This window comes from Vulpes lagopus, chromosome 4 (assembly GCF_018345385.1).
Source record: "Vulpes lagopus strain Blue_001 chromosome 4, ASM1834538v1, whole genome shotgun sequence".
Taxonomy (NCBI): Eukaryota; Metazoa; Chordata; class Mammalia; order Carnivora; family Canidae; genus Vulpes; species Vulpes lagopus.
In genome coordinates this window covers 25,461,673-25,474,699 of record NC_054827.1, presented here as the reverse complement: position 1 = coordinate 25,474,699, position 13,027 = coordinate 25,461,673, and the positions used below count along the sequence as shown (strand labels likewise).

Here is a 13,027-nt window from a genome sequence, read left to right as displayed (position 1 = left end):
AATTTGAAGTCTACTGAAACAAAACAAAAACACTCCCCCCCCCACACACACAGAAAAGTAACAAAAATCACATTTTAGGAGTTAGTGCACTTAACAGCCTTCGCTGTGCTGTCTAATCATCCTTCAGCTGACTTTCAAAAAAATTAACACCCTAGTGCATCAAAATATACATTTTCATTTGCTTTGTTTAAATTAAAAATAATAATTTAAAAAAAGAAAACTTGAAGGAATTCACAATCAATTGCCTGACTCTTTTTTTTTTTTTTTTTTTTGCCTGACTCATTTCAATGTCATGTACAGCAAATGAAGGTCAGGAAGGCTATTTGCAGCACATATGATTAGGAGAGAATTGGTCTTCAAGGTTTAGCTTTCTTCCAAACAGTGTAAAATACCCACAATTCCAAGTATGAGGGAACACAGACGATCTCCTTTGAGAATTCCACAGGACAATACAGGTGCCCAAGCTGTTCTTCATAGAGCAACAAGGCTTCCGTCAAATTCACACAGTTACCCTGTGTAAAATATTTCCCATCCTGTTTCAGCTGTCAAATCATTAATCACATAATCAAACTCTCTCCCTTCTTTGGCGTACCTCTTCAGTACTGGGATACAGTCTTCTATTAGAATCTGATAGCAGGGGTGCCTGGGTGGCTCAGTTGCTTAAGTGTCTGCCTTTGGCTCAGGTCATGATCCCAGGGTCCTGGGATTGAGCCCTGCATCGGGCTCCCTGCTCTGGTGTGGGGAGCCTGCTTCTCTCTCCTCTGCCTCTGTTTGCTTGCTCATTCTGTCAAATAAATAAATGAAATCTTAAAAAAAAAAAAAAAAACCTGATAGCAGTCTCCTTTAAGATTGTCTAAGACGTCGCCACATGATTTCCACATGTATTTCTTACATCCATCAATCACCATTTGGTCGAGCTCCACCATAGTGACCATCTTTGGTTTCAGTTTGACTGTTTCACATAATATGCCCCTACCTCCACCCCTGAGAATCAGTACATCTTTGCCACCGTAGTCTTCTTTTCCATTGCCCGTGATGGCCTGGGTATACGCCAAATCACTCTCTGCCAGATTAACATCCCCACTAAGGATGAGAATATTTCCAAACTGCTTCGAGTGTAGAATTTTAATGTTCTGATAAGGTGAATCTTCATCATACACTTCATCTATGTCATACTCAACCAGGCGACCATCAGCAGTGGGCCAGTATCTGTCCATGGCCCCTCCTCCAACTATGGGTGGTAATTGCTTCCCCGGGCCAGTACTGTCCTGACTCAATTCTTTCATTCTTTCTTCTACTTTGTTCAAAAGACTGTCAACTTCTTGGCCTTGCGAATCACCATCATAACTCTGAAGATCCAGCAACACCAATCCATGTGGGTAAATTCTCAAATTGGCAAAGCTGCCATTTTTGTTTATGTAGGTCACTAGATAACCATGGTCTTGCCAGGTGTGCACCGACTCCGTCATCCCTGGCTCCTGGAAAATGGACCGGAGGCCTTTTAGAATGGTCTCGCCCTCAGCTCTGGTGCTGAGCTCGAAGTCGAGCGTGCTGTGCCGTGCTGCTGCCATAGCGAGGCGAGGCCCTGGGCCATGCCTGGAGCAGGCGGCCGCGGGGAGTGCGGCACCTCAACAAGCCCTTATAGCTTGATGGTCACAATTTTTAAAATTATGAAACAGTTCCTGTATCCAAAAGAATATATTATATACGTGAATGTATACAGATTAATTTTAAAATAAGATAATTAAAATATGAGAATATAATTTCACTTATTGCTATGATGGAACCAGAGTTCAGATTTGCCATCCTACCTTAACCACTTAAAACCATGGGAGAAGATATATGGAAAAAAAAAACCAGTTTTTGGGCATTGGAATACAGTGCCTTGACAGTGATCTTTGAGAGAATGCAAAGGAATGAGATGAGCCCTAAAATTGCCCTCCTTATGATCTGGAGAGAATTTTCAGGCCATAGCATAGGGAGAAGTAACCTAAATCTAACCTGAGCTGAAGAAACAGAATTGAGAATTTGAGGAGGCCAAGGCAGCTGGAATTTGCAGGGTGGAGGACTGCAGAGGACAGAGTTGCCTAGAGAGGGCGCTCTAGAACCTGTCAAAGGTTCTTTTGGATTTCTGCTGTATGCTGATCATGGGAGGATAACACTTGTCAATAATCACAGAGTAGATTTCAGAACAAAGACTGTTATCAAAGATAAAGTATCTTTATAATAGCAATGGAGCATTCAATTCAACAAGAGCATATTATAATCCCAACCATTTGTGCACCTATGGATATTTAAGTTTTTTCCAATATCCTTATATTATAAATATGGAGGGTACAGACTTTTTTCAGATGACAAAATTCACGTGTGCACTAAAAGGCAATTTTTTTTTAATGGGTGAATTTTCGTCTCTCTTGAGTCTCCATTCTCTGTGATTTCAAGAAACAGAACAATCAAATCTAGATGTTTTCAGTCATTTCAGGTTTACACTTAGCCACTTTATATTTTCTTTCACCCTCAATCTCTACAGAGATGTTTCAAGTTCTAGGGGTTGATGTGGTGGCGGCACCTGGTCCTACATCATCATCATGGGTCCACCCAGGTCACTGCTGAGGAGTAGCATTTCTCATCTGGTCTTGTTATCAGCATCTGCTGTCCTGGCATGCACCTCTGATGTCCACGTCTTAATGATGGTCTCTGGTGGTGGTTCACACACCCTACAACCTTATAATCATGCCTACAGGCTACTGGTGCTGGAGAAAAATGGAAAGTTTACCTTAGGCTGTTTCTGCCTAAGCAGACTCCATTGGCTCCTGGGGTTCCAGTAGAAAGCAGGGCATAAAATCCAACTACTCTTCGATTCCCATAATATATATGTTGTCATGTGAGTGTGAAAGAGGCAATAGGGTACAAAGACCAAGTTAAGAGGTAAGCAGCTTCTTATTCTCTTGGGGACTCTTCAATTCTCTTCTCCCAGCCTAGGAAATCCTTGGCCTCCCAGGGGACAATATAGTCCAATTCTCTATCTGCTCTCTTTTCAGTCAATTGTTAATGGCATGAATTGTAGCTTCTTTCATAGTTTCACTTTGATACTTAAAAGCCAAGTTTTGAAACTAAAAACTCCTTTATGTCTCAGAATGCCCATGAAAAATTTGAGTTTCTATTCTTTCCATGCACCTCGGGGGTAGATCACTGATTTAGTTTTCTTAGTGGCTTAGATCAATACATATTTATTTTCTTATAGTTCTGGAGATCAGGTGTCCAATGCAGGTCTCACTGGGCTAAAGGCGAGGGGTTGGCGGGGTGTGTTTCTTCTAGAGACTCTAGGGGATGACTTGTTTCTTACTTTGGCAGCTTCTAGAGCACCCCACATTCACTGGCTTGTGGTCCCTTCCTCTTCTCTAAAGCCAGCAGCACAGAGCCGTGTCCTGCTCATGCTGCCATCTCTCTGGTTCTTTCTTCTGGCTCCCTCTCTCACTTATAAGGATCTTTGTAATTACACTGGGCCCAGCAGGACAATATCATCTCAAGTTCAACTCATTAGAAAACTCAATTCCATATGCAACTTCACTTCCCCTTTGCTATGTTAACTAATGTGTTCACAGTTCAGGAACTAGGACAGGGACATCTATGAGGGGGGGCATTATTCTGCTCACCACAGTCAGGCCTACCTTCAGCCATTTAGCACAGTCCCTTCTGCTGGCTATAGTCTTTGGTGTATAGTTACAGGTGTACAGCCTAATCCTGGTGTACAGTCATTGGTATAGTCACAGGTGTACAGCCTAATCCAGTCCAATCAGAGTGAATGTCAACTCTAGCCAGGAACGCTGGGACAGGACTCTCTCTCTCCTTCTAGACCTGTCCTGCCCAGTATAGTAGCCAGTAGCTACTTAGGCAATTGAGCACTTGAAATGCAAGCAGTGTGACTGGGATGTTCTGTAAGTGTAAAATATGCCCTGAGTATTAAAGACAGTACAAAAGAAAACATGTAAACTATGTTTTCAATAATTTTTAAGTGATTTTATATTGTATGTATTGGGTTAAATAGAACATATTACTGGAATTAATTTCACTCTTCTTGCTCTTTAATTTTTTAAAAGATTTTATTTATTTGAGAGAGAGAGTTAGTGAGAGACAGTGTGAATGTGAGCATGGGAGAAGCAGAAGGAGAGGGGCAAGCAGCTTGCACACTGAGCACAGAGTCTGAGGGACTCAGTTCCAAGACCACAAGATCATGACCTAAACTGCAAACAAGAGTCAAATGCTTAGGGCACCTGTATGACTCAGTGGGTTAAGTGCCTGCCTTCAGCTCAGGTTGTGATCCTGGGGTCCTGGGATTGAACCCCATGTCGGGCTCCCTGCTCAGGGGGATTCTGCTTCTCCTTCTCCCTGCCTTCTGTTTGTGTTCACTCTCACTACCTCTCCCTCTTTCTCAAACAAATAAAATCTTTAAAAAAATAAAGAGTTGGACACTTAACTGACTGAGTCACCCAGGAGCACCTCTTCTTGATTTTAAAATTTTTAAAAATATTTTCAAAAATATTTTTTAAAAAAGTTTATTTATTTTTCATGAGAGACAGAGAGAGAGAGAGAGAGAGAGAGAGAGAACGAGGCAGAGGGAGAAGCAGGCTCCATGCAGGGAGCCCGATGTGGGACTCAATTCTGGGGCCCCAGGATTATACCCTGGGCTGAAGGCAGACGCTTAACTGCTGAGCCACCCAGGCATCCCACTTCTTGAATTTTTTTAAAGCATAACTACCAGGCAGCCCCAGTGGCCCAGCGGTTTAGCGCTGCCTTCAACCTGGGGTGTGATCCTGGAGACACAGGATTGAGTCCTGCATTGGGCTCCCTGCATGGAGCCTGCTTGTCCCTCTGCCTGTGTCTCTGCCTCTCTCTCTCTCTGTGAGTCTGTCATGAATAAATAAATAGAATCTTTACCAAAAAAAACCCAAAAAAAGTGTGACTACCAGAAAGTTTTAAATCACACCTATGGCTTGCATTATATTTCTATTGGACTGTACTAGTACTGTTCTAGATGGTGTAGGGAATAGAAGTGAAGCTTGGGGCTACTGTAGCAATTTTCATCAGTATGTGAGCAGTCAGCTTGGGATGAAGCCACTACTGAAGAAGACAGAGCAGAAAGAGAAAGAAATTGGCTACTTGATAACATCATGGGGCATCCAACCTGGAACCATCCAACCATAATCTTTCCATTCTAATGTTCTCCCAGACTTTGTATCCCCTCCTCTTCAGCCCTACAAGTCAACACTTCCCCTTCCACTCACAGACTGCCTGTGCTAATGTTTATTCTTCCTAACTTAAGCCAAATTCTATTCTGGAATGTGTAACTCAAATTAAGTCAAAAAGTACAACAATCATTACATCATCCAGTGAGCAGCGTCCAGAATGTGTTTGCTTGCAAGACAGAGCAGAGGGAAGGGTGACTTCCCACTTCCTTCTTCTGGCACCTTCTTGATTTCACAGTCCCTCCGTTCATCTTCAAGACTTTGGAGGATTTGATCTCTCTCCTCAACTGCCATTGCCAACTCATTCTCACAGCACAGCTCCTTGGAGATGAAGCTCTGTGGCTTCCCTTGTAGTTCTGCATTTCCTGACTCTTTTGACCCTTTCAGCTTTGGTCTGTTGCAACTTCTGCTGTGTAGGATTGTTTTCCATGCTCTGAGCCTGGGCAAGTTCACAGTCCGTTCCAGCAGCTCAAACTGCTCTGTGAGCCTCCTTCCATTCCAAAGGCCTTAAAGCTGGGTCTGCCTGCACCTAAGCAAAGTTTAGGATGCCTTAGAAAACAGTAGATCGTTTTTCAAAATCAGAATAAGACTTTGCCAATGATAATACAGAAATCTCATAGGCACAAGATGAGAATCTCACAAGTACAGACAGAACTGAAAAGGCTGAAAGCAAAGGTCCACTGGAGCAGCCATGTGCTCTTGCTTATAAAGTAGTCTGTGCCTGGCAAGCTTTGTGTCCCCAGACATAATGCAAAATTTTCTGTGTCTCTAATGTTGTATTGTGCAGCAGACTAATATTGCCCCAGTTTGACTTTTTATCTAGGAGGTGTTTTTTTTTTTTTAAAGATTTATTTATTTATTTGAGAGAGAGAGAGAGAGAGAGAGAGAGAGCATGCGTGAGTGTAGGGGAGGAGCAGAGGGAGAGGGAGAAAGAATCTCAAGCTGACTCTGTACTTAGCGTGGAGCCAGATGCAGGGCTTAATCTCACAACCCTGAGATCACAACCTGAGCTGAAACTGAGAATTGGATGCTTAATGGACTGTGCCACCCAGGTGCACCTCTAGGGTGGCTTTTTTTTTTTTTTTTATGGGAGTGGGGGCAGGTAGGAATCACAGATCTAAAATAAGGATATTCTAGGTTATTTTTCTATTTAATTACATGTTATTTTTTTACTAAGAACTTTAAATTGCTCTTTAATAATTCAAAGGTCATTTCATTTATGAATAAATTTAAGATTAAAGTTATTCAAAGACTTCATAAAGACTCTATATTATGTAACCAGAGATTGTATTAGAAGTTAGAAATGAGACTTTGCCAGTGTTTGATTGTATTATGGCCAGAGGCACAGGACTTGATCCTGTGGCCCACACCTCCAAGGGGTTTATATGCTGGGAAGAATAGTCAAATGGGAAACAAAGCATGACTTGGTAATATTTGGCCAAGTCCTCCACACTCCCAAGTGTGGGTCTTGTTGTTGGACATGGGTTGGAGAATGTGGCTTAGGCCAGGAAGACATAGCAGAACTTTCTCTTCTCTGCCCTCTGGCATCCAAGATGCCATCTGGAGAGCAGCCTCAAGCTAACAGACCCACCACATTGCAAGGAGAGAGTAACAAGAACAGAGAGACTCAGCCATGCTTGACCACCCACCCACTTTGATCCTTTCTTCTGCTTATTATCTCAGGATGGAGAAGGCAGAAAGGGCCTAAAGCTTCCTGAAAGATGAAGCCACTACAGAGGGTGCTCACCACAGGGGAGCAGAATGTTAGGGGGAAGCCAGGATGCTGCTGACATTTATGGTATACATGACAACTTCTAAAGTGCTTCACAATAAAACAGTGTTTTCCCCTCCCTTTGCATAAAGCAGAGCTGGGGAGGGGTACATAGAGGAGCAGAAATGCGAGTTTCCCCTCTTAAAAGCAATACCTAGAGTAGGATCTCATACCTAGCAGCAAGCAAGCAGCTCTGCTACTTGTTTGCTGCAATGGAGTGAGCTTCTTTATTCTTATTTATTATGGACTCACCAACTTGTACCTTCATGTAATGCTTTACTGAGCCTTTGTAATTTTTAAACTATAATATCTAGCTCCTCCCTTCAAAGCGCTTGTAATCTAATTGAGACAATACATAAGCACAAAAAAATTGTATCCATAAAGATGGACTTAAATGCTGAAAATAATAATAAAGGACACAAAGCAGTCAATGGTTAATTGCCCTGTGAGTTATAAGGACGATTCTTTACATACCAGGTTAAGGTATTTGAACTTCATTTATAAGCAATGAGAAGCCATTCAAGGCTTCTAAGCAGAGTATGAACAAGATCAAAGTGGAGTTAAAACCTAGTTTTTGGAAACTAATGCTCAGAAGTAATGACTTCGTAATTTTTCCTTCTCTAGTTTTAAAAGTATTTTATTTATTTATTTGAGAGAGAGACAGAGAGCACATGAGTGGGCAGAGGGGCAGAGGGACAAGCAGGCTTCCCACTGAGCAGGGAGCCTGACATGAGGCTTAGTCCCAGGACCTTGAGATTATGACCTGAGCTGAAGTCAGATGCTTAACCGATTGAACCACCCAGGCTCCCCTACTATTTTTTTTTTAATATTTTATTTATTTTGAGAGAGAGAGTGAGAGAGCGAGAGAGAGAGAGCGCACATGTGAGTTGAGGGAAGGGCAGAAGGAGAGAGAGAGAATCCCAAGCCAACTCCATGTGGAGCACAGAGTCTGACACCGGGCTCAGCCCCACAACCTCCAGACCACGACCTAAGCCAAAATCAAGAGTAGGACACCCAACCAACTGAGCCACCCAGGCACCCTGCCTTCTCTATTTTACAAACATTCTATAGTCACTTAATTTTTATAATTCAAAAGTATAATCAAGCCTTTTCTTACTGAAAAGCAGAAGTAATTTTCTTCCTGGTCTTTTTATGCTCTGTTTCCTCCTCCAGAGCTTTCTAGGTTTTAGACATTTGTTTTTGATTTGCAGTAAGTTGAGGTGTCAAACTGACTTCCTGTTCCTCTTGCGATTCAGAGTGTGGACATCCCCTTACCATAGACATAATATTTCCACTGCACTTGGCTAGGGATTTCTTTGCCATAAGAGATCCTGAGTTGCTCCTCCAAACACCTAAATAGAAAACTTTGTTTTTATTCCTCCATAATCTCATCAGAGGAAAAGAGTAGATGTTTTTAATTCAGTTCATTTAATTCAGTTCATTTCCTTCAACCCCAAAAACATAGAGAGGACTCATTGGCTTCTTACTGGACTCCTTTCCCAGCATGCAGCACAAGGTCCCCTACTAGATGCTGTGCTTGGTGCCTTTCTACCCAGCTCAGCCTCATTCTTTTCATCCCCCTGCGCTAATAGGAAAACAGCCTCACAGACACACACAGAAATTTTTTTTTTTTAGGTTTTATTTATTTATTCATGAGAGACACAGAAAGAGAGAGGCAGAGACACAGGCAGAGGGAGAAGCAGGCTCCATGCAGGGAGCCCCACGTGGGACTCAATCCTGGGTCTCCAGGATCACACCTTGGGCTGAAGGCAGGCGCCCAACCGCTGAGCCACCCAGGCGTCCCCCCGAAATAATGTTTTGCCAGCTCTCTGCGCTTAGTGAGCCCAGTCGGGCTGACACATAAAATGACACCATCACACCCTCGGTGGCTCAGTGATACTCATTCCCTCTCCCTACGCCCCCTGACCCTGTTTCCGCCTTCTAGCAACCGGGACTCCCAAATGATTCTGGGCTTTTCTGTGAGAATCAGGCGGCTTCATTCCCTTCTTCACCCCCTTTCACGTGGCCCCACCTCGGGCATCCAGTTTTCTGTTGTTTGGGCCGCCGCTTTGCAGAGGACAGAAGATGGGGCAGGCTGGCTTCTATAGAAAACTCATCTGTTCTCCCATCTGTCTCCCTCCCAGCTGTGACAAGCACCTTCAGCCCCAGTGGCCCAGCGGTTTAGCGCTGCCTTCAACCTGGGGTGTGATCCTGGAGACACAGGATTGAGTCCTGCATTGGGCTCCCTGCATGGAGCCTGCTTGTCCCTCTGCCTGTGTCTCTGCCTCTCTCTCTCTCTGTGAGTCTGTCATGAATAAATAAATAGAATCTTTACCAAAAAAACCCAAAAAAAGTGTGACTACCAGAAAGTTTTAAATCACACCTATGGCTTGCATTATATTTCTATTGGACTGTACTAGTACTGTTCTAGATGGTGTAGGGAATAGAAGTGAAGCTTGGGGCTACTGTAGCAATTTTCATCAGTATGTGAGCAGTCAGCTTGGGATGAAGCCACTACTGAAGAAGACAGAGCAGAAAGAGAAAGAAATTGGCTACTTGATAACATCATGGGGCATCCAACCTGGAACCATCCAACCATAATCTTTCCATTCTAATGTTCTCCCAGACTTTGTATCCCCTCCTCTTCAGCCCTACAAGTCAACACTTCCCCTTCCACTCACAGACTGCCTGTGCTAATGTTTATTCTTCCTAACTTAAGCCAAATTCTATTCTGGAATGTGTAACTCAAATTAAGTCAAAAAGTACAACAATCATTACATCATCCAGTGAGCAGCGTCCAGAATGTGTTTGCTTGCAAGACAGAGCAGAGGGAAGGGTGACTTCCCACTTCCTTCTTCTGGCACCTTCTTGATTTCACAGTCCCTCCGTTCATCTTCAAGACTTTGGAGGATTTGATCTCTCTCCTCAACTGCCATTGCCAACTCATTCTCACAGCACAGCTCCTTGGAGATGAAGCTCTGTGGCTTCCCTTGTAGTTCTGCATTTCCTGACTCTTTTGACCCTTTCAGCTTTGGTCTGTTGCAACTTCTGCTGTGTAGGATTGTTTTCCATGCTCTGAGCCTGGGCAAGTTCACAGTCCGTTCCAGCAGCTCAAACTGCTCTGTGAGCCTCCTTCCATTCCAAAGGCCTTAAAGCTGGGTCTGCCTGCACCTAAGCAAAGTTTAGGATGCCTTAGAAAACAGTAGATCGTTTTTCAAAATCAGAATAAGACTTTGCCAATGATAATACAGAAATCTCATAGGCACAAGATGAGAATCTCACAAGTACAGACAGAACTGAAAAGGCTGAAAGCAAAGGTCCACTGGAGCAGCCATGTGCTCTTGCTTATAAAGTAGTCTGTGCCTGGCAAGCTTTGTGTCCCCAGACATAATGCAAAATTTTCTGTGTCTCTAATGTTGTATTGTGCAGCAGACTAATATTGCCCCAGTTTGACTTTTTATCTAGGAGGTGTTTTTTTTTTTTTAAAGATTTATTTATTTATTTGAGAGAGAGAGAGAGAGAGAGAGAGAGAGCATGCGTGAGTGTAGGGGAGGAGCAGAGGGAGAGGGAGAAAGAATCTCAAGCTGACTCTGTACTTAGCGTGGAGCCAGATGCAGGGCTTAATCTCACAACCCTGAGATCACAACCTGAGCTGAAACTGAGAATTGGATGCTTAATGGACTGTGCCACCCAGGTGCACCTCTAGGGTGGCTTTTTTTTTTTTTTTTTATGGGAGTGGGGGCAGGTAGGAATCACAGATCTAAAATAAGGATATTCTAGGTTATTTTTCTATTTAATTACATGTTATTTTTTTACTAAGAACTTTAAATTGCTCTTTAATAATTCAAAGGTCATTTCATTTATGAATAAATTTAAGATTAAAGTTATTCAAAGACTTCATAAAGACTCTATATTATGTAACCAGAGATTGTATTAGAAGTTAGAAATGAGACTTTGCCAGTGTTTGATTGTATTATGGCCAGAGGCACAGGACTTGATCCTGTGGCCCACACCTCCAAGGGGTTTATATGCTGGGAAGAATAGTCAAATGGGAAACAAAGCATGACTTGGTAATATTTGGCCAAGTCCTCCACACTCCCAAGTGTGGGTCTTGTTGTTGGACATGGGTTGGAGAATGTGGCTTAGGCCAGGAAGACATAGCAGAACTTTCTCTTCTCTGCCCTCTGGCATCCAAGATGCCATCTGGAGAGCAGCCTCAAGCTAACAGACCCACCACATTGCAAGGAGAGAGTAACAAGAACAGAGAGACTCAGCCATGCTTGACCACCCACCCACTTTGATCCTTTCTTCTGCTTATTATCTCAGGATGGAGAAGGCAGAAAGGGCCTAAAGCTTCCTGAAAGATGAAGCCACTACAGAGGGTGCTCACCACAGGGGAGCAGAATGTTAGGGGGAAGCCAGGATGCTGCTGACATTTATGGTATACATGACAACTTCTAAAGTGCTTCACAATAAAACAGTGTTTTCCCCTCCCTTTGCATAAAGCAGAGCTGGGGAGGGGTACATAGAGGAGCAGAAATGCGAGTTTCCCCTCTTAAAAGCAATACCTAGAGTAGGATCTCATACCTAGCAGCAAGCAAGCAGCTCTGCTACTTGTTTGCTGCAATGGAGTGAGCTTCTTTATTCTTATTTATTATGGACTCACCAACTTGTACCTTCATGTAATGCTTTACTGAGCCTTTGTAATTTTTAAACTATAATATCTAGCTCCTCCCTTCAAAGCGCTTGTAATCTAATTGAGACAATACATAAGCACAAAAAAATTGTATCCATAAAGATGGACTTAAATGCTGAAAATAATAATAAAGGACACAAAGCAGTCAATGGTTAATTGCCCTGTGAGTTATAAGGACGATTCTTTACATACCAGGTTAAGGTATTTGAACTTCATTTATAAGCAATGAGAAGCCATTCAAGGCTTCTAAGCAGAGTATGAACAAGATCAAAGTGGAGTTAAAACCTAGTTTTTGGAAACTAATGCTCAGAAGTAATGACTTCGTAATTTTTCCTTCTCTAGTTTTAAAAGTATTTTATTTATTTATTTGAGAGAGAGACAGAGAGCACATGAGTGGGCAGAGGGGCAGAGGGACAAGCAGGCTTCCCACTGAGCAGGGAGCCTGACATGAGGCTTAGTCCCAGGACCTTGAGATTATGACCTGAGCTGAAGTCAGATGCTTAACCGATTGAACCACCCAGGCTCCCCTACTATTTTTTTTTTAATATTTTATTTATTTTGAGAGAGAGAGTGAGAGAGCGAGAGAGAGAGAGCGCACATGTGAGTTGAGGGAAGGGCAGAAGGAGAGAGAGAGAATCCCAAGCCAACTCCATGTGGAGCACAGAGTCTGACACCGGGCTCAGCCCCACAACCTCCAGACCACGACCTAAGCCAAAATCAAGAGTAGGACACCCAACCAACTGAGCCACCCAGGCACCCTGCCTTCTCTATTTTACAAACATTCTATAGTCACTTAATTTTTATAATTCAAAAGTATAATCAAGCCTTTTCTTACTGAAAAGCAGAAGTAATTTTCTTCCTGGTCTTTTTATGCTCTGTTTCCTCCTCCAGAGCTTTCTAGGTTTTAGACATTTGTTTTTGATTTGCAGTAAGTTGAGGTGTCAAACTGACTTCCTGTTCCTCTTGCGATTCAGAGTGTGGACATCCCCTTACCATAGACATAATATTTCCACTGCACTTGGCTAGGGATTTCTTTGCCATAAGAGATCCTGAGTTGCTCCTCCAAACACCTAAATAGAAAACTTTGTTTTTATTCCTCCATAATCTCATCAGAGGAAAAGAGTAGATGTTTTTAATTCAGTTCATTTAATTCAGTTCATTTCCTTCAACCCCAAAAACATAGAGAGGACTCATTGGCTTCTTACTGGACTCCTTTCCCAGCATGCAGCACAAGGTCCCCTACTAGATGCTGTGCTTGGTGCCTTTCTACCCAGCTCAGCCTCATTCTTTTCATCCCCCTGCGCTAATAGGAAA

General features: G+C 42.9%; 2 protein-coding genes across 3 annotated transcripts in view; one reads left to right on the top strand and one right to left on the bottom strand.

Moving 5' to 3' along the window:
- Positions 1 to 13,027, top strand: part of MBOAT4 (membrane bound O-acyltransferase domain containing 4) — a 198,109-nt gene that overhangs the window by 93,441 nt on the left and 91,641 nt on the right. The window lies entirely within an intron of this gene.
- LOC121488958 (spermine synthase-like) lies at positions 355 to 1,571 on the bottom strand. Its single transcript, XM_041751310.1, is given in 3 exon segments — positions 355 to 543; positions 545 to 627; positions 828 to 1,571. Coding segments are annotated over 3 exon segments (1,014 nt in total). The 3' UTR covers positions 355 to 356.